This window comes from Rhinolophus ferrumequinum, chromosome 8 (genome assembly GCF_004115265.2).
Source record: "Rhinolophus ferrumequinum isolate MPI-CBG mRhiFer1 chromosome 8, mRhiFer1_v1.p, whole genome shotgun sequence".
NCBI lineage: Eukaryota > Metazoa > Chordata > Mammalia > Chiroptera > Rhinolophidae > Rhinolophus > Rhinolophus ferrumequinum.
Window position 1 is genome coordinate 55154917 of NC_046291.1, and position 21715 is coordinate 55176631.

Here is a 21715-nt window from a genome sequence, read left to right on the forward strand (position 1 = left end):
TTCTATTTTTGCCTCAAGAAAGTTAATTCTTCCTTTTGAAATTGTTTCTTCTTTTCTGAAATGAGAAATTTGAGATGTTTGATATTTAGAGCCCCTTCCCAATCCTCATATTCTATATCATGTGCAATTCTTACAAAACTATTTTATGGGGTCTTTTTCTTAGGTAGAACTCTAAACGTCAAACCTTAACAAGTGACAAACTCCAAGCAATTTCAAGATTTTTTAAATGACACAAAGAACAAAATTTTAAATAAACATATATTCTAATGGCTGGACAAATTTTATTTTTACTATCAAAATAGGTAAAAGGATAACAATGCTGTTTCCACTTCATAAACATTCCAAACTAACCAATAAGCACAAGAGAATACTTTGAAGCATGACGCCACGGGAACACTTTGTGGCTTTGTTCGTTGAACTTTGAGAAGCACGCCAAATGAATAATGAAAGGCTATTCCTTAGTTCAAGTCAGATTCATACAGTCTAAGTGAATGGGCAGAGTGTTCATTCAGCCAGGATACTTTTCAATAGTGGCTTTTCAACCCGTAGTTAGTCATGAAGTCGACACAACAGGCTTCATATTTTAAAAATGTAGTAAAATAAATTAGAATGTCAGAGTACATCACAGAATGTAGCACAATGGGAAAGTTGAGCTAGTTATTAAAATATTGCCTCTTATCTCCAGAGCCAGGACTCTGCAAACCACACTTCTGCTGGCTCTAAGGGGTTGGTGCCTTGATGAGTTCTGCTTCTAGAAAGGCACTAGACGGAGCCTGGAAGGCTCCAAGAGGAAGATGGGATGTGCGCCTTTCTATTCTGCTTCCTGTTCTTGTCATCACTCCCCCCACAAGCAATGCATCTTCACCCCAGCAGTGGCAGTTCACTCCAGTGGCAGCAGCTACTTACATCTGCAGTTTTATTCATTCCCAGAATAGGCCTCATCATGGTTCCTCAGAGACTCCAGCTGGCCAGGGTTCACTCCTCGGAGCCCTTGTCTAGCTCCATGGCTCCTCCTTCAAAATTCTAGGTTGTGATAACTCCACTTCTTCCTAATAAACCCCAGTCCTCAGAGAGGTAGCTTCTTCCTGCCATTACTACCTCCATGACACTTCCATGCCGTGTTAATCAAAGTCTCATGTACAGACAGTACCAGTCCTTGAAATGTTCACTACTGCTTCACCGGAATATAAATTAACCACATCACTCAGCACACTGTGTAGTTCAGCGGATTTTTCTTCATAGGTCGACTTTCTCAAAAAAGAAGCCGTAAGTTGATTTACATTCAGGTCAAGCTCCTTATCTCATCACAGACTGGTAGCAAACCATTACCAGCAAATCAACTACTTTGAGTAACACAGTCCTAGTGGTTCCCATTTGGTTAATGATTCTTTATACTATAGTCACTCTTAAAATAACTCCTGCGGTTTCTGTCTCCTAATGGGACCCTGACTGATATAGAGGTTAGGTATAGGTATATTCTGAGCAAATTCTATTTTAATCATATATATGCATGTATACAAAATGGATTGTGATATAAAATGCAGCATATGGTCAAAAAGTTGGAAATACACTAGCCTAACAAGTAGATTATGAGAAAAAATATTTACCTAAATCCCGGTTGCCCATATATCTATACTGCCTTCCTGTGACACAATAGTTTTTAAAAATAAGCAAAGGAACTCAAAGAAAAATATTCCAAGTATGCCAGCCAATACAAATTTCCATCTACAAATGAGAAAGAGGTAACGGTAAATGAGAGATAGCTCACTCTATTTTCTAAGGCTTGATATATGGTTTCTTTCAGGACCTAGGAAAATGTGTTAATTTGTAAGAGTATTTTGTGTCGTAGGACTTCATAGCACTTGAAGTAATTCTGGGTCTTTTGTATAAAAGCACTGTCTCTGCCAATCATATTTATAGGCAAAGAGTCAGCAATTGTGTCCAGCAATTACAGAAACAGACTATTGAGATAGGCTTATCTTTCAACTACTTAAATACTTTCTACTAACTTAGCAATAATTTTACTTAACAATTCACTAACAGGTATGTAAGGTCAATGCCTTCTAGAGTCTACTTCCATGATCAAAGTTAGTGCTATCAGTAAAAGGAGTCCTAAGCTGAGAAAGCAAAGACAACGTAACATATATGCACCCCTGAGCAGTATCACATCACTAAAATTGAGGCTCATTCCCTAATTGTCATCAGGAAACTACAGAAAACATTTTGTTTATTTCATATAAATAAATATATGAATACTTTACAGAGTGTGTGAAAATTTTGAAAATATAGGGCAAATTTTTTCATCATTTGTTACAGAACTATTCATATGGTGACCGTGTAATTTATCACCCAAATTGAGACATTTGAATATATGGGGAATGTAACCCTGAGAAAAGCTTGTATGGTCACCCAACTCATAGGGGAAGTCGGCCTGTGTATTGCTCCAAAGATACATTTATACATCAACTATAAGAACTATGACATCATGGAGAGATAAAGTGAATGCATAATAAGTAAAATGAAAAAAAAAAAAGGATGACAGATGAATAGTTCTCTATGCTTCTAGGCATCTTGCATATGGAAACATAATTTTATGTCATATAGGGTCTTATTCTATGATGTATCCTTCAACTTTGCTCAGAATAGCTGGAATATTTGTTAAAATAAAGCACAAATGGCAACCATGAGAACGTGCCCCTTCACTCTTGGACTTCTGGGAGTAACTGACCTGGGGCCCAGCTGCTGGGCTCTAAACGCCACAGCTGCATTTGCATGAAAGCCATGCTGGACAGGCAGCTCCCTGTCCATGGCTGGCTACAACAGGAACACTAAGGGCAAGCCCATTTCGGGGAGACACAGGTCTCTGACTGCACCTGTGGCTCCAGGACTCCCCAGGGCCCTTACTGCACGTTCCTTAGAGAGTCACAGCCGCCTCAGAGTGTCACCCAACCTTCTTTCCTTCCTTTCCTGTCTCAGAGTCAGCCTTACATTGCGGTCTGAAGGCTCTGGCAGCCTCCCCTTGACTCCCTCTCCATTTTCTCTCACAGGCATTTCCCCTAATCAATTTCTTGCACATTTATTCTCTTCTTGTTGTCTCCTTCTCTGAGGTCCCAGACTCAGCACACTAAGTACAGATGTTTATTGACATAAACTTGGTTTATACATATTTAAACACTCTTAACTGCCTTATTTCTAAATACAAAGAATATTTTTAAACTGAGGGAACTTAAATCAGTCATATTTATGCACTGAAACTCTAGCATAAACCCATAAAAATATGTATATTCTCCCTATAAGGTTTAGCCAATTTAAATTGGAAAAATTAAATCTTATTCTCCCTATAAGGTTTAGCAAATTCAAATTGGAAAAATTAACAGCATTTAGTAAAACTTCCGTAGTCAGCCTGCATGTATTTCAACATGGCAGAGAAAACCAAAGCAATTCTTACACTAGAGATGGACACCCCATAGCCTCTTCTATACAATAAGACATTTAGATAATATACATGATTTTTACATCTAAAATTCTATGGTTTTAGGGATGGCCCGTTAGCTCAGTTGGTTAGAGCGTGGTGCTTATGACACCAAGGTTGCCGGGTGGTCCACTACCCTCTTATTTTATTTTAAAACATTTAGAATATTATGAAAATTTGAATTGTTTTGATTATGTCTGATGCTGCCTCCATAATAATTTCTTTTTCCTCTTGGGTTAGATGGGCAAATATATTGTCCATTCCAAGAAAGTTAATAAAAGTGTATTTTAAATATTTATTAAAATAAGTATTTAAAATTCTATAAATAGAAAAACAATGACTAAATTAGGTCAAGTTTGCTATATTAACCAAAGAAGGAAGTTATCTGGAAATCAAGCTGGAGTTAGGACGGGATGGTGAAGTGGAGAAAATACTGGAATAAGAGACAGCAGTGTGTGTTTCATTTCAGATTCAGCCTTTAATATAGTAACTATGTGAGCTTTGGAATGCCACCTACCCTCGGTACTTCTGCTTCCTGAGCTGTGAAATAAGAGGGTTGCACAAGATGGCTTATGAAATCCTCCACAGCTAGTTGGGTCACAAGGATTCTATGTGTACTTTTCTATCACACTAACCTGTACAGCTCATCCCAAACTGAGTGCTTCTTAGTATTAAAGGAAGAAACCCCAAATACAAATAATGCAACATGAAGAACATCTAGTTCTTTTTCTCATTTTTTGAGCATTTGTTTTAACTACAGACAATTTGAATGGGAACTGGTATGTTTTAAGAAAAAAAAACAATTTCCAAGCAAATGTTCTATTGACAGGCCCTCTTACAGCCTTCCACACAGCCACTGAAGACTGGGGCATGAAAACTATTCTTGTTCCATTCAGTTGTTTTAGGGTCAGAGTGACCAGAGCTAAGTGTCAAACTGTTTCCTGTTCTTACGACACATGGTCAGGCTGGTTGTATGACAGCTAAAGGAGCCATATCCTGCAGATCTAGGGGAAAGGGCAAAAAAGTGCTCACCATCTTTTCTCACTCACCATCACGGCCCTGCACCAACAGAACCCAACAGGAATTCCAAACCTGGCCTTTGGTTAGCAAGTCGACATTCCCATGAAGCACAACTCTCCCATGTCTGCCCAAATTCTATCCACAGCTCTTCCCTCTCCCAAGGTAGTAAAGTTGTAAGCACAGAAGCTCTACAGCCACCCTCCATTTTTCCTCTAGATAAGCAAGTTTGAAAACTAGAACAGCGAGGTTCCAAAATAAGCAGTTTCCACCACATTTTTGTACCCAGGTGAGAATTTCTTCATACTTAGAAAGCCTACAGAATGAAGTTCATCCTTTTAAATCTAATCAAATGGCCTCTGGGGCATGTGATCATATTAAGTGAAAAATGAGTGCAGTTACTAAAGGAAAAGACAACAAGTAAAAAGATATTTCCTTTTGGAAAACATGATATCAGGAAACAGCCTCTATTGATAATAGAATTTGCCACAGGCAGACAATGTCTTGTAACTCAGACTTTAAAAACAAAAAAGCATTTGCAATTTTCAGATCAATATTTACCTGAAAACTTACTAGTAAGGTATGCCACTTAGCACAATGCCCTATTTCGGAAAAATTGCTTTGAACTAAATAAAGATAACCCTGATATATCTGTAAAGGTTAATAATATATTCTTTAAAATAACTTCCCATTTTCTGCAAAGCAAATCACTATTTTTAATATGTGCATTACTATGAGAAGATAAGTCTTTATGAGTTCTTGAATTTAAGCAGCCTAATTGGTATTAGTGACATTAAGCATCATAATAACCAGCAAGAAGACTATAGCAGCCTCAGAAAATTGCTTTCATAGATAAAAGTGCTTCACTCAGTTCATGCAGGAATAGCAGCGCAGCAGCAAGAGAAACACAATCTATGAAAGGAACGACATTTTCCACCTGCAGTTAGTGTTACCCTGTTATTTTATAATTTACAGTTTAATTTATAATAAAATATAATTTCTATTGATGAAGACTACCATGATGACACACATTACAACCACTGATTTTTTTCAAGCTGTATTGATGTGTGATATGGAAACTAACTTCTTTTAAAGCCTCAGATGGATTGTATAAGACTCCTAATGTCCCACAAGTAATAACTAACTGGAGTGGTTTGAGGACTTGCAACATCTTTCACTGGAAAAACAAATTATTTTTTAAAGCATTTTAGGTATATGTCGAAAATTTTTCTGCTATAAAGAATACACTTGCAAATATACCCGTAAATCAAAGAAAATGCACAAGTAATTCTTAGGAAGCCTGTTATGATTGTTTAAAATATTACTATTGTCATACATAAAAAAATGAGATCTAGGCTTACAATTACATAATAATTATATAAAGTAATGACAGATCATACCTTTTTCAGGAATCGGACTCCATAGGTAAATACATAAAGGTAAAATGAAAATCTCCACCTGTAGAAGGTTAAAAAAAATTCTATGACATTCAGTTTATATATTACACAGCATATTCTGAAACATGTAAGTGAAAAGGTCCATTAAATCTGCCCCACTCCCAGCCCCGTCCTTGCCCCCACCAGAGATTAAACTTAATGAGCAATTTTAGTGCTAGCTGAACACATACAATCATGTGCATGGGTTACTGCAAATATTTTAAACATTAATAATTACATTCACAACTGAAATTTTCTTCCATTTATTTAACGTATTTGCCCATTTGCTCATCTTCTCTTTCCCCATGTGAATTTCCTCTTGTTAATTGCTTGTGAAGAGATATATTTCAACAGTATGATGATATGTAAAATAGTTTTGAATTCTGATTCAGATATCAACCTGCCTTAACTGAAGTTCATATTTGTTCTAAAAATAAAAACCTTAATATTCTTAAAGCAGGCATGATGTTTTCCTTTGTCTTTTAACAAATCTTTATCAACATCTTTCTGGACATTACTAAAGGAACACATTTGGAATCTAAATCATCCATCTGATGTAGAACTGATAATGATAACCTTATACCTTTCCAAACTAGCAGTTAGGCTTTCACTTTTTTAATAAGGAAAAAATTTAAAGTTCTCTTTCAATTTAAAAAAAAAAATTAAAAGACACAAGAATGTTTTTCTTTTAAAATATGACTTTATGGAGGTGGCCAGTTAGCTCAGTTGGTTAGAGAGTGGTGCTAATAGCACCAAGGTTGCCAGTTCAATGCCCACATGGGCCGCTGTGAGCTGCGCCCTCCTTATAAAAAAATAAAATAAAAAAGGATTTAAAAATATACATATGACTTTATTTATATAGACTTTATATGAATTAGATACTACCAAAACACTCTTACTGTCTTACTGTCAATTTCATTTCTTATATTTTGTGACTTTGAATAGCTGTGCCTTTAAAAACTGGCTGGATTTCACTAACTAGCATTCCGGAGGTTATGTTGTTAATGGTGTTAACCTACTGTGCGTTATAAGTAAATTAACTCACGGGAGAAATGACTAGTCAAATTCCATCTGTCGGGAAGCAAATTGCTTTCTGTGTTTGCAAGCCATGTAAAAATGTCAAATAAGGTGAAAAAAAAAAGAGGTTATTTTAGGAGATGATTCAAGTTATAGACAAAATTTCCTCAAAGAAATGACAGCTCCATTCAGGTAAGAGGGAGAGCTGAGTAAGACCCGACAGCAGATCTGAATGCCCCTTAGAGTTGTATTCCAGGGTTGAGTGACGCTTCAAACATTCTGAAATTCAAGTCAGAACTAACATTTAGAGAAGAGCTTAGAACTTCAGGGTTGGAAATCTTCAACTAATAATTCATAAAACCTGAATTCAGGAAGAAACTGATGGAAGCAGTAAACTGATGAAAGCTTCCAAACAATGTAAAAAGTAATGATTCTAAAATCCTCATACAAAAACTCTCTTGTAAGTAAAGGCACATCACTTACTGCAGAGTCAGAGTCAATTTTACTTTTAACCCCATCTCTGTTATCAGTTTTTTGGTGGTTGTAGGTGAGAGTCTGTGTGTTTCTTTTTGTTTGGATGTACAAAAGCTAAGACCAGCGATGGCTTCAAGAGCGTGTAACTTGTGCAGTCACATAGGGTCCATGCTTGGTTTAACATTTTGCTGTCACTATTTTGGAATTCTTAATAATTATTGAACAAGCGGGCCCATATTTTATTTTGCATTAGACCGTGCAAGTTATGTAGCTGGTTCTGGTTACAACGGGTAGACTGTCCAAATTTTGGTAGATTGTCCGAATTTTGGGAAAAGTCTATTAATATCCCTTGACCTCTGTTCCATCACTATAATGGGGGAGTCCGTTTATATCACACTTTCTTGATAGTATGCTGTTTTGATATTATACCAGAGGTTGAAGGATTTGACAGCACAAGTAATCTGCACTTCTCTCTAGTCCTCTCACTTCCTATTATATTAATCCAACCTACTGCATGAATTTGCAGGTCACTTTTTTGGCCCCTGAGGGCAACTGAGTTTGCAACTTCTAGATAAAATAATTTATAACAGCTGTTTCAGCTCTAAGACTCTTTTAAATAGCCAGTAATCAAGCAGTTTTTATGTAAAACAAACATTTTATGGAAGTCATTGGAATTCCTACAATAACTTATGTATCTACATTTTATTTTATCACTAAAATGACCCAGTTTTCATAAGACATAGGTTCTATTACAGAAACACAGATGCCTCCATCATTTGAATAACAATTTGTGATGAATATTTACAAGGAAGAATTAATTTGCATAAAATATCTGCAAGAAGCAAAATTCTCAAGCATTTTGCCATATGCAGAAAGTACTTTTTTTATTTGTGTAGTTTATTATGTTACAGTTTTAAATGGTGTCTAGCTGCCAGCCCCTGATATAGCCTCTCCCAACCTCTCACAAAAATATCTATACAATGAGGGGTAAATAAAGGTAGGTGTATGCAGTCACAAAAAGAAAGAAATAACCTTCAACCTACTGCAAGAATCAGAGAAAAAATATTAGAGCACAAAAAAAAGAATAAAATTAGATTTTACAAATGTAATCAGAAGCAATGAGAAACAAGCTAGGGGTCTTGAAGGGGGAAGGAAAATCTTTGTATATCTTACTTACTCCACTTTCTGCCATCTTGTAGAGAAATGCAAAAATCTGTATCAGTCAGAAACCTAGACAGCTCTGTCATGAACAATGCTTTTTGAAGCAGCAGAAGAATCCCTCTACCCCATCAATTAGTGACTGCCACTTTCAAACGATGAGCAGGAAGAAAGGGAAGTACTGGGACTTTTTAGTTGCAGAAAAGCAGATTTACAGACAAGATGATATGGTAGTGTTGCATTCTGGGAACTGGATTCTTACATAATCAGTACACAGAGTAACAGAGAACAAGGCATTGGAGAGAGCTGCATTAGGTAAAACGCTTTTAGTCCACTAAGAGTACACCAGGGCCCATAAACATCAACCTGCTACAAGATCAGAGATCTAAAAGAGGACTTTTACTGGCAAACAGTGGACAGAGAGCAGGCCAAGAGCAACCCATGCACCCTCTCTGTGAGCAGGTCTAGATGGGTATTTCCAAATTCAGAAATAATGAGAAAAACAGCTAACTGTCAACATAGGTCTACTAAGAAGTGCTGCATAAGTATGGAAAGAAAAGAGCATGCTAAAGATGAAAAGGAATGTCCTAAAAATTATTTCCTAAAGGAATCAGATGTAAATTTTAGGAAAGTATTTAGTATTGTTAATATGATACAAGAAGATATGTCCCTTAAAAACAAAAGTAGAAAGCCATAAATCAATAAAAGACAACGTGCTAGGTAAGATAAAAAGAGATTATAGGTGAAATAAAGCTAAAAATAAAGCGACAGAATTATTACTCATATGGGGCTGGGGGCATACCATATAAAATTAAATCGTTGATGTAGAAGATAAACACCTGCATAACCAGGAGAAAATAACCAATAAAGGAAAGAAGACCCTAGATCTGGAGGACCAGAAAAACCAAGTCTAATTATAGTTGCTTCTGAGGAAACACAAATGAAGAACTGAAATACACATAAGAATCAGAGACACAATTGAAAAAAAGAAACTAAACTGAAAAAAGTAAAGAAGACTAAATTGCATTCCAAACTACAGAGGGTGCCAAAAAAATGTATACACATTTTAAGAAAGGTAAAAAGCTGTATTAAAATTATAATACAATGAATGACGCTAGCATTCATTTGATTAACACCTTCTTTTGAGCGAACATCATACTACACTTTGCTACCATAATTCAATTCAACTTTAAAAAGTAACACATAGATAACATCTCTTAAAACGTGTACATTTTCTTGGCACCCCAGTATATACAATTCAAAACCACATTCTTACAAACATTTTGAATCCTAGAGTTAAAATTATAAAAAAGAAAAAAGAAATCCTTAACGAAGAGTTAAAATTTTTAAAAAGTATTAGTATAATAACAAAACGAATCAACACATAGATGAAAATAAGTTATCATGAAAGGAACAAAGATGCGGTTGGTCTTAAATTTCTCTTGAGTATTATTAAATTACAGAAGAAAGAGAAGACCCAATCAAAGAAAGCTATTGCCAACCATACTGCCTTTCATTTGTAATGGAGTATGAAAAATAGTCTCACATATTCAAAGGCTCTGAAAATACATTATTCATTAACCTTTATTAAAAAATTACTTAGGTCAATTCCAACCCACTGAGATATAAATAAAAATTAAGATTTCAAAAAGTGTAATTTTAGAATAAAAGGTCTATGGTTAGCAACATAAATAACTTCTCCCACGTTTCATTGCCAAATTAAATCTTATCATTTTTAAGGGATAATTTAATATAAAATATTTATCAACAATAATAAAAAAAATGAATCCTCAGAGTACATTAATGAAAATGGAAAGAAGATGGGAAGCATTAAATTTATTCTTATAGGGAAAATTCAAAAGACACTGTTGTTTATGACAACAAATAGAGTTAAAGAATATTCCTTTAAAAATGTCAAGATGACTCCTGGTTAAAGATGGCAAACTGAATGCGTAAATGTACCTCTGTGCCTCTATGAATGCAGCATTAAACAGGCAGAAGAGGGATTCTGTTAAGGAAAGCATAAACTCACAGGCTCACAGAAGACAGCAGTGAAGATGAGCACTGAATTTGGGAGCCTAGGCAGCAGAAGGTGAGTGCCAGCCTGGTTAGCATAACCAGGAGCTGGACCCTGAGCTATTGGTAGAGGATGTGAGAAGCACACAGAGTCCCAGAGAGACCCCAGATGTGGAACCCAGTCTGCAGGGCGGGAACCTCTGTCGGAAATAGAAGCTAGGGGTGAACCTGCCCAAGGCCACACCGTTGCTAAGTGGCAAGAGCTGGACACAAACCTAACAAAGCGCTGAATCGAAAGCCCACTCTCAAATTCCACAGAATCAGAATGCACTTCCTTGCTTAGAGAAGTCCATGTGTTACAACTACATTTGTTTGGATATGGAAACTTGTTATATCCATCAAACCTGAAAATTAGAATGGCTTTTTGTCCTTATCCAACAAGGCTGATAGAGCTCTTTTTAAAATTCAATACTAACACAATGTGCCATAAAAGTAGGGAATCAGAGAGCAGAGGTGTTGCATCTTGCTATCAGATGTCACCCAAATGACAAAGGGATCCTAGTTTTAGAGGAGGCAGAAGCAGGGGGAAACAACCAGAGTCGCTCTCTGAACTGAAGTGAACTCAGTACACCATTCTAGCACGAGCAGGGCAGGCACACGGGGCCATTTTATTTACAACATTTCTGGAGTGCTTCTTCTGTGCCAGGAACTATTCTAAGCACTTTACACATAGGAAGCCATTTGGTAAAACTATTCCATACAACAACGTACGTATTATTATAATTCTCTCTCTCTCCCTCCTGTTTTTTAGACGGGGAAACAAGCACAGAGCTTACCCACTTGGTAAAGGTCACAGCTATAAGGGAGAGAGCCAGGACTGGAAACCGGGCAGTTTGCTTCCAGGATCCCAGCTCTTAACAATTAGGCTATGCTGCTGCTTCCTGATTTTATACACCTGAAAACTGAAGACAATGTGTTCTGCTAAAACAGTGTTTCAGATGGAGGAAACATTCATGGACACCACAGAAGAATGGCCTTTGTCTTGATGAATAGAAACTAGTGGCTTGCAAAACTGGAGACAGGGAAGGGCTGCACTGGTGCTTCATTTCAATCCTAGGGCAGTTAAAACAACATTGAGCTTGTCAACTAAAGTCAACAGTAATTACCCAGAGAGCCTTTGTCTATCTTACCCACTCCTCCTCTCTACCTGCAGAAACTCTATCCCTCCTTTGGGATTTACCTCAAATGCTTATTATTCCATGAAGCCACCTTTTCTGAATGTTCGGACATTAGAACCATTGTGATTCTCTGATGCTGTGTTCCTCACCTCTTTATCTCACCTTTGATTACAGTCACTAACCTCTGATGCCCTTCTGAGTTCCAAGTGGGTAAGAGTCAGTCTTATGTCTCTTCGCATTTCTGACACTTTCAACATAGTGTTCTATGACAAAATAGCTCCTAAACTGACATCTGAATTTTTACTAAAGGTGAGTGCTCCCTTCATTTATATACTTTTAAGTTTATTTCAACCAAAATTGTCATTCAAATAATTTTATCAATTATTTTCAGGAACTGTGCAATACATTAATGAGAAAGAGGAAAGACATGACAAATATGGGTAATGCAATTTTTAAAATAATCAATAAAAATCTGGAATCAGAGAGTCAACTTTGGAATGGTCTAAATAATGAAAAGTACTGCTATTGAGTGCAAAACTAGGACACATTGTTAGAGCATGAAAAACTAGTACTTTGCAGCTCCTTTGATTCCAAAATGGAATTTATTAATTTTGAGACATTTCTCATTTTAGCTGTTCCATCATCTAAAACAAATAAAGATTAACTCATTTCTTATCAAATACATGAAAAGTGGAGGAAGGCTTACATCTTTTCTTTCATAAAATTTAACATTTAATATAAATCATGCCACTATATTTTGCAAACTATTACAAATTAAGTAAAACTGTAGTTAGGTAAATGAACAGAATATAATTTGAAATAAATTGGTATAGACTTTATTATATTGATACTTTAAAATATATAAATTCATCCTTTACCTCTAAGCATAAAGTAGATGAAATTCCTATTTTTCTACTAAAATCTCAGAGCTGATGACTTTCATAAGATATGAATAAAGCTACAATATAAACATCGTACACTCATATTTTGTCATTTCTCCAGTCAAGTAAAACTGAACTTATAAAAACCCTTCAAGGAGTTTCTGTATTATATTGGAAATATTCACGTCCACAAAGTTTTCAAGTGAAGCAATTGTAGTTTTAAGCTTGATGGCAAAAGTCATCTTTATGAAATGAACAGTACTTCTACTTACTAGGTTTTCTTTGAGGATCACCAACTTATTTTTATAAAACAATAATAGCTGGCATTTCTTGAGAACTTACTTTTTGCCTGGTACCATCTCAAGAGTTTTGTATCTATCAACTCATTTACACCTTGTGCAAACCCTATGGGGCAGATGCTACTATCATTCCTATCTTACAGATAAGGAGAGACAATTTAGGTAGCTTGCCTAAAAACAGTTAGCAAGCGGTCAATTTGGGATTCCAATCCAGGCAAGCTGATTCTAGAGGTCATGCTCTTTGCTACTAATTACTGCTTCTTTATTTTAACACAAAAATTAAAATAAAGCTTATTTTTTTATTGTAAATAACATTACTCTCCAGTTCTTTCATCCCATTACACAAAATCAGTGGAATTACATACACACATACATACATATATGCACATATATACATGTATGTACCATAAAAATAAAGAAGGAAATATAAACCCCAAATTCAGGATAGCGATGACCTCTGGAGTGCAGCGGAGACAGAGAACGGGTCACAGTGAACTTCAAGTGCTTCTGTAATATTTCAGTCTTTTAAAACAGGATGAGACAGAGCTGAGTGTGTCTGTTATACGAGTCCCCGTATTTAAAGCTTTTTATTATAAAAAAAAGATAGTGTGAATAAAAATTATGGTCACTAAAATAATATTAAGTGACTCTCTTCCTTCTCTCACACCTAGAAACCATGGATGACTTGTTCTTTATGCTATTAGCCAAGCATACTTTTCTAAGCATCATAATTAGTTTTACTCTTTTCCTGTCATTCTATTCATGCTTTTAAGGCTACATTGCCAATGGAAGTGTTTTACACTGTATGCATTTTATACTGAGTTCTAAATCTACCATGCTCAGTTCATAAAATTTAACTACTTTGATTTGAATATGTTTTTTTTTATGCTTTGTTCATAAGTTCTATTAGCAGTTAAATTATATTGATTCTTTCTTTAATTCTTTATTGCGATCCATCCTGTTTTTCTCCTTATCTAGTACCCAGCCAGATAGAATTCAGCATCACTGTTACTTGTTCCTTCTCATCATCCTATCTAACACCAGTCCCAGTCTCCCACAATCTATTCCATATGTATCTGCCAACAATCAATGTCCATAAATTACACTTCTGTTAGGTCATTCTGCCTATAAACTATTTCTCATTACTCCTAGAATTCCCCTGAGTATAGATGAAACTTATAATTGTGAGCTTAAAGTCCATTTGTACTCAAGTTTGAATGGCCATGATTTGTGGAAATCAAAAAGATAAACTTTTTTCAACTGACACTTGTCTAGGGTAAGAATGAAAAAAGGAATAAAACTAAGATTGCACCCTTGTTGCCAAAAATAAATTTAGTCAATAGGACTTCAGAGCATGCACTTGCAAATGTCACAATTCTTAAATGTGTGGTTAAGGCAAAGCAGCCCAATATTTATCATCATCTAGATCAAACTAATGTTATGTGTCCCTTGAACATCAAGTGCTTTCACAGATTCTGTCATTTATTTTCTTATCTGAAAGCAGAGTGAAGACAAAGAGTCAATTGTTCAGTGCCGATGCTGTGACTGCATGGGAAAGAAGAAAACAGGAACTTGCGGTATTTCAGTTTTCAAAATGTACGGATTTAGGAAAGAAATGCATATGTCCCTTTCTACTGCCCTGCTTGGTGTCAGTTTTCTGCCACAGGCTCCACTGCACATCTCATAACTGGACAGGAGACTGAGCAGCAGACCTTTCACAGGGATATGGGTGAACACCTTCACTTATCTCTGAATCCTGCATACAATTCTAGGAGAACATTTCTCTAGCTTTTCTCATCTGAAAATGTGGACTAAAATACCTGCTTTCCAGGGTTGTTAGAATTCAGTGAGAAGTGGGAGAAAAGTTTAAAACATAGAGAGATGGACAAAAACGGATCCTAGGTCGAATAGGCTCGCTGTTGATTTACTTGCCCCCACATACCTGGCTCATCACGCAAACATCGAAAATCACATCTCACCTCCTCGGATTTTTTTTTTAAACCTTTTTTCCCCCACCCACACCCACTTGCCTCTCATCATACCCCAGCTCCTTCAGCCCTTTCACTGCCACATGCTCCCACTTAGACTTCTCCATTTTTTGTGAAGAATATATGTGTGCACATGTAGCTGTAGAAGTTTATGATGTGTATGTATGTATATATGTATGTACACACATACGTATGCATATGTACTTATATAAATATATGTACGTGCGTACACATCTATTGTATGTATGTGTATATGTATATGTATGTATATAAGTTAAATCCATTAATGTCAAGATCTTCCCATTGGAAACAAATACAGGTACATAGGTTTCTGACCTAACATCCACAATTTGAAGGATGATGTTCTTGCTCCTTCCTCTTACAGAGAAAAGGACATAATCAGATTAACAATCTATCATCATTGAGGGTTACCCCCGAAAAAGTCAGTCAACCTGCACTTTTTTTCATAAGAGAATATGCCAGTTCACAAAACTGAATCTAGTTACAACACACACAGAATGACATTCTTGGCTGACTGGTTGAAGTCATATGAGTTCATGCCGACAGAAAAGTAATGAGTTGCCCACACACCAGCCATATTAGCTATATTCATACTGCAGCACCTCATTCTCATGTTTTAATAGCTAGGGCCCTCTTCTCACTATGAACACGGGGACATGTGAGACTGAGCTGCCCACTTCAAAGTGTCATCATGTCTCATACCAGCTAAGCGTAAAGCGACACAGTAAGTCCATACCTAGCATTGTCAATAGGTTCTGCAACTTTAAGTGCAATGATAATGAAACCAATTTTACTGTAGGCTGATTGATATAACCTAGAGTTATGTTTCTACAGCATGTCATCATTATAACCAAACAATGCTAAACAAAACAACGGTATCTGAGGACCTGCTGTACTTAGCAAATAATAAGCAGTATGACGATGGGATAAGCATGAGATTGCCAATCAGGAGTCGTTGTAATCATTCTCTGAGGCTCTCAGAGTAACCTTGGGCAAGTTCAAGTCTCTTTTCCGGGGACGCAATCAGACCTTTAAGGTCTCTTTGAACTCAAGAAATTGAGTCTAAGTCATACGTTGATCCTGCAATTTTGGACAAAACTAGCCATTTTCTTTTGCTTCAATCACTGCTGCTTTGCTCTTTCCTTCTTTCAACTCTGCCTCGGTTGCCACTTGCACAGACGCCCTTGCTCTTCTCTGATATCAGTGATATCTAGGGTTGCATCCTTAGCCTCCTTCTCACTCCACGTGCTCCCTGGAGGTGAGCTCACCACTCCCTGTCTGCTATGCAGTCACTGCCTCTAACTGGCTTCATAAACCTGGATACCCAAATGCCAGAACCCTCCACCAACATAGGTACCTCGGACTGGAAATTCAAAGGCAAACATTTGTTATCTTTCTCCCAGAAATCCACTCTATTTCTGCCTCCCATCTTTGTCAGGGACATTATCATCCACTCAGTTTCCTATCCTTGATTCCTCCTCCTTCTCCAAACCCCTTTCTCCCATCAGTCATCAAAATCTCAAGCTCTGCCTTGGAAATATTCCTTTCATGTATTCCCTTTGCTCCATCCCCTCAGCCTCTGCCCTAGTCCAGCACATCTGGTTTTTATCTTTCTCTCAAAAGGTAGGCTGGCCTGCCCTGAACTCCACAGACATTTAGATCAGGATGTTAACTGATTAACTTACTCATGAGAGAGAGAACAGTCACATAGTGTAGAGTATTTGCTTTGGCATGAATGAGAGTTTCTATAGGCAAACCTACACAAAAACCCAGAGTATAATCAGGCGATGCATTGCAAAACACAAACACAGAACAAGAAGCGTTGGTGACCTTCATACGGCCTAAGTACTTTCATCAAAAAGTAAGTCTTACCATTCCAGAAGCCAACAATGCTTTTCCCCAGTACTTTAGCATACTCTGCCAACCTGTATCTCAGAAGGTCCTTTCCAATGAAGAAATTATAACATCTCTGGGCCCCCACCCTTTCCTTAGCTGGATGAAGCTAATCAAATGTTGCCCCAGCCAAGCCTGGAATCACCTCTTTATGGTGACTTGACAAATCTCATTTCTGATCCATCATATGTTGATTCTCTCTCTATATATATATACTTTTAACTTTAACCATAAGTTTGGAAATAATGAGTACCTAGTTGCCTCCATGTACTGCCCACATATATTATCTCCCAAGTGTCAGGGCTGCTTCTATTTCCTGAATAGCCTCAGGACCTGTGCTCATACTTTTCTCTCCTCCTAGGACTTCTTTTGCTCTATCCACCTCAACTCATCACGATCTTTCTGAGTCTTCTCTAGTCTCCACTTCCCAAGGCAGATGTGTTTGTCCCCATAATATATACACTGTTATTATAATAGGAAGAAAATCTGTATTATAGGTTATCCTTTAAGTGACCAACAATGAGTTGGATTTTTAACACTGCGTGAAATATCTGTGTCTTAGATCTATCTAGGACGAGCCCAGGCAGACTGTGTTCCCACAGCCTGGGCTGGAGCTTTGTATCTACAGTTTCACTGCATCTGGTGTGATCTATCTTGGACTCGCCCTGTGCCTGTGTCACCTCATCAACCAAATGAAGATAATAACACCTACTTCAAAGGGTTGGAGTGAGGATTAAACAAGACAATGCTTGTAAAGTACAGAATAGCATTGCAACACATGGCAAGTATTCAATAACTCTTAACGATCACTACTGTTTTTATATAGCAGGTATACAACAGGCACCCAATAAATGGTTTCTGAATTAAGTTTTAGGATTACCTGTATGGACCAGTGCCCATATAGTTTAGTTGGACAGACTACTAAACTATAATATGATTCTAGGACAGATATTTCCCATTAGATTGGAAGAAGATGCAAGTGTAGAGGATGCCTTCATTCTCCTAGAGGGGTCGTATATGAAAGACTGTGTTGCTTCTTTATAAAATTTATGGGTCAGGTTTTGGCTGATTTATTTTTCCCTTGTTTGCAGCTTAAAAGTTATTTAAAATTTAATTTTACAAAACCACTTAAGATTGCTACTCCACTAAATCTGCACATTATACAAGCAGCTCCGAAAATGTTAGTAAAATGTAGTAGCGCTAGGAAGTGAAAAGTAGAGGAGTGGATTTCCATGGCAATGTGGGGTTATAAATGAGGTATGGTATGTGAAGAAATTGACCACTGAGGATGTACAGATAAACAAAATGAGTTTATGCTTCCTTATAGGTTCTGAAACTCCTTTGTATTCAGATATTTTATAGCCACAAAATGAAATAGCTAAACTTCCAGGTCATCAGCTAAAACCTTTAAACCCAAAGCCTCTAAACAAAGAGCTGAAAACTTAAATCCTATGAAGAGCAGGCAGATCAGGAAAACAAGGAGATAGATGCCAGGCTTAGCTCTGAGTATGGAATAGGTGGCGACTGGCACTCAGTTTCTGGTTGGCAACGTGATCGGCGGTCCTGGGGGCTGTGAACATTTCACTACCCCATTGAAATAAGGGCCAGTCAAATGTCAAGAAAGAGTGCACACTCAAGTGTTGCCAGGTTTTTCCCATTTTTCAAAAAAAGCTGGCAATCTAATATTTTAGATATTTTATATGAAATCTGATTTTTTATAAATACAGGCAATTAATTTGATTAAAAACAAAACACTCTACAGGTCAAACAATATACTTCTTGTACGCTGTATCCAACTTGGGTTCTCAAGTTCACAACCTTTGATCTAAGCTTTTTACTTTTGAACGAGAATGTGACAGAGACGGGTGGGATGTTTTATTCCCAATCTTACTCTCTAAACTATATAAATAAGCCAGAATGGAATTCTTGGCTTTCCTGAGGCACAGAATTCTCATGAGTAAAATTTCACCCTCATTTTCTGATGACCTAATGAACTCTTGCTCAGTTCTTAGAAAACTGTCCACCTAACAAAAATAGAGAGAAGTCAAGTCAAAGAAATTCTATGTGTAATTATGCTAACAAACAGATGGCCATTCATTAAGTAAGATATATTGAAGATTTATTAAAAGCCAAGACATATTACTAGATGCTGAGAATATAAATATGAATATTTCATGGCCCCTTCCTCAAGGAGCTGATAATCTGCAAAGCTGTTTCTTGATGCGCTACAGCTGCTAACCTAACGAAGCTTTACCTATTCCAGGAAGTAATTCACATTCTCTGTCTGCACTCCAAGTTTGTGACAATATCCAAACAGCAACCTCTTTTTCAAGGTCATCGTGCCAGAGTGTCACTAGGAAAAAATGCCTGGAGAACTCGGTCCTTCCACAGTAGATCTGGAATTCTTGTTAAGATGAAGATGGCATTACACCCTCTCCCTTCTCTGGGTGAGATGGGTGGAGGAATGGTGAGGTGGAGTTGCAGGGGAGGACCTGACAGAATGCAAACCTACGTTCCATTTAGCCCAGTAGTTTCCCCAATGTCCAAATCCTTTGAAGACTTTTCCAGCAACACAGAGGAGGGAGAAATGGACAAGGTATCAGTGGCTCCAGCACAAGGGGAAAGCGACTGTCACTAAGAGCCTGGAGGTCACAGCACCATGTTAGTGGAACAGCAGAGGAAGAGCCATGGGGATGGGAGCTGAGGGTAGCTCGGCCCATTTTGTTACCTTTCTGAACCTGAAAAGGACTTGGGAATAAAGGATTCCAACATAATCAAACACTTATCAGCATGAACTATATTCTTATACTTCTTTGCCTTTTCAAAGAAAAAGGTTATCAATGTTCACATTTTGAGAAACAAACAATAAGAAATAATTATTACAAAAGTGTTTATCACAGTGTCAAAGTCTTGATCATAGACTTGTTTAAAGTTTGACAATGTATAAAGAGAAAGGGAAGTGGGAGGTGGGGATGTGGGGAAGCAAACTAAGAAATTTAGAACTAGAGTTACTATATAGCAAATCAGTCGCTGAAAGCACTGATAAATGATGGCATATATTACCGGCAAAACAATTCAAATTACAAAAATAGAATGTATTTCAAACGTTCCTGGAACATCGATACTATGTAATTCAAGACAGAGATACACAATCACATAGCAAATGATTCTCAAGTGGTTCCTTGTAATCACTTGTACATATTTGGGATGTAATGGCTAATATAACAAATATACATTCTCTCTCTGTTCCATTGCATGTTTTACAGTAACATTATTTCCTGGAGCTGTTAAAGCTTGTTCATGTAGAACCTCAGGTTAACTGATAGCAGTGCCAAGAAAGAGAGATAAAGAAGCAAGCATGTCTTTAGTGAAAGAATTGCATACAGATTTTCTCAGAACCAAGCCTAAAGAGTAGGACTTCTTTCTAACGGGGTAAATAATTAAAGCCTGCAGTGTTCCTGGAAGTGGTCTCCACCTCCACTATTTTGCCCATTTGTAGCCAGATTGAGGTTCTTAAAAGAACAACACTGAAGATATTGTTATGAATTGAGCCTGGCCTTCAAGGCTTTCAATAATCCCACCTTTAGATTCCTAACTTGGTCCCCCCTAGTCCAATGTGTGTCTACCCTGAAACATCAGATCGGGACCTGCTGCTGCCTGGACTACCCTTCATCATCTGTCCAAAACCAATCTCCCCTACAGCGTCCCGCTTATCACTTCCCCTCTTTCTCCAACTTGTGCTGTGCTCTCTCCCTCCCCAGAAGATCACAGGATTCTTTTGTTCTGTTAACCATTGCCTCCTTAACATCAAAAACAAGCAAGCAAACAACAACAACAACAAAAATCTATTGACCACCTACTATTTTCCAGCCACTGTAATTCCATTTTATCCACCATACCAACTCTTCTAGGTAGCTGTTATTTTCTTTTCCTTAAACAAGTGAGATTGTGGCACAGAGAGCAAATACAGCTTGTCTGAGGTCACATAGCTAGTAAACACAGGAGCAGGAAACCAAACTCAAGATGTCACTGAAGAAGTCAGATGCTAAAGCCTGTCCTTTTTGTACAGTAGAACTCTACCTATCATTTAACAAGACCAACAACAATCGCTAGCACTTATTGAGTAATTACCAACACATATACTTCTAAGCAATTTACATGTTCTAATTCATTAACCCTCCCAACAAGCAGATACTATGATGATTCCCATGGTAGATATGTGGAAAGGGATATAGTGAGAGCAAGCAACTTGCCTGAGCTTGCATGGCTTGTAAGTGGCAGGGTCCACGGTCTTAACCAAAACTCAGCACCATGCCATCTACTGGTTAATAGTGCCACCTCCTTCTGGAGACATCCATAGCTACTTCCCATGCTTCCCCCAAAATAAGACCTAGCCGGACCCTCCGCTCTAATGTGTCTTTTGGAGCAAAAATTAATATAAGACCCGGTATACTATATTATATTATATTAATTATATTATATTATATTACACCTAATCTTATAGTAAAATAAGACCAGGTCTTATATTATATTTTATTATATAAGACCCAGTCTTATAGAAAAATAAGACCGCATCTTATATCAATTTTGCTCCAAAAGACGCATTAGAGCTGATGGTCCGGCTAGGTTTTATTTTCGGGTTCAATTTCCCCCCAATACTCCCTATCATTCCTTTTACATCATAAAGGGAAGACTTGAGGGAAAAACACATTTTTTTAAAGGGATGAGTGCTGGAGGAGGTAGGAAGAGGAAAGGAGAGAAATGGAAAAGGAGCCATCCCATTCCTTGCCCTGAAAAGATGAAACCCTTAGGCCATGCTCAGGATGAAACCAACCATCCAAGATAACTTCCTCTCCTTTACTGAT

At 37.2% G+C, this 21715-nt stretch overlaps 1 protein-coding gene across 2 annotated transcripts in view; it reads right to left on the reverse strand.

Moving 5' to 3' along the window:
* Positions 1-21715, reverse strand: part of CERS6 (ceramide synthase 6) — a 276665-nt gene that overhangs the window by 120685 nt on the left and 134265 nt on the right. For both annotated transcript variants that reach the window (XM_033112505.1, XM_033112504.1), the window contains exon 4: positions 5890-5947. In XM_033112505.1, the coding sequence (XP_032968396.1) occupies positions 5890-5947 (58 nt within the window). The remainder of the gene's footprint in view (positions 1-5889; positions 5948-21715) is intronic.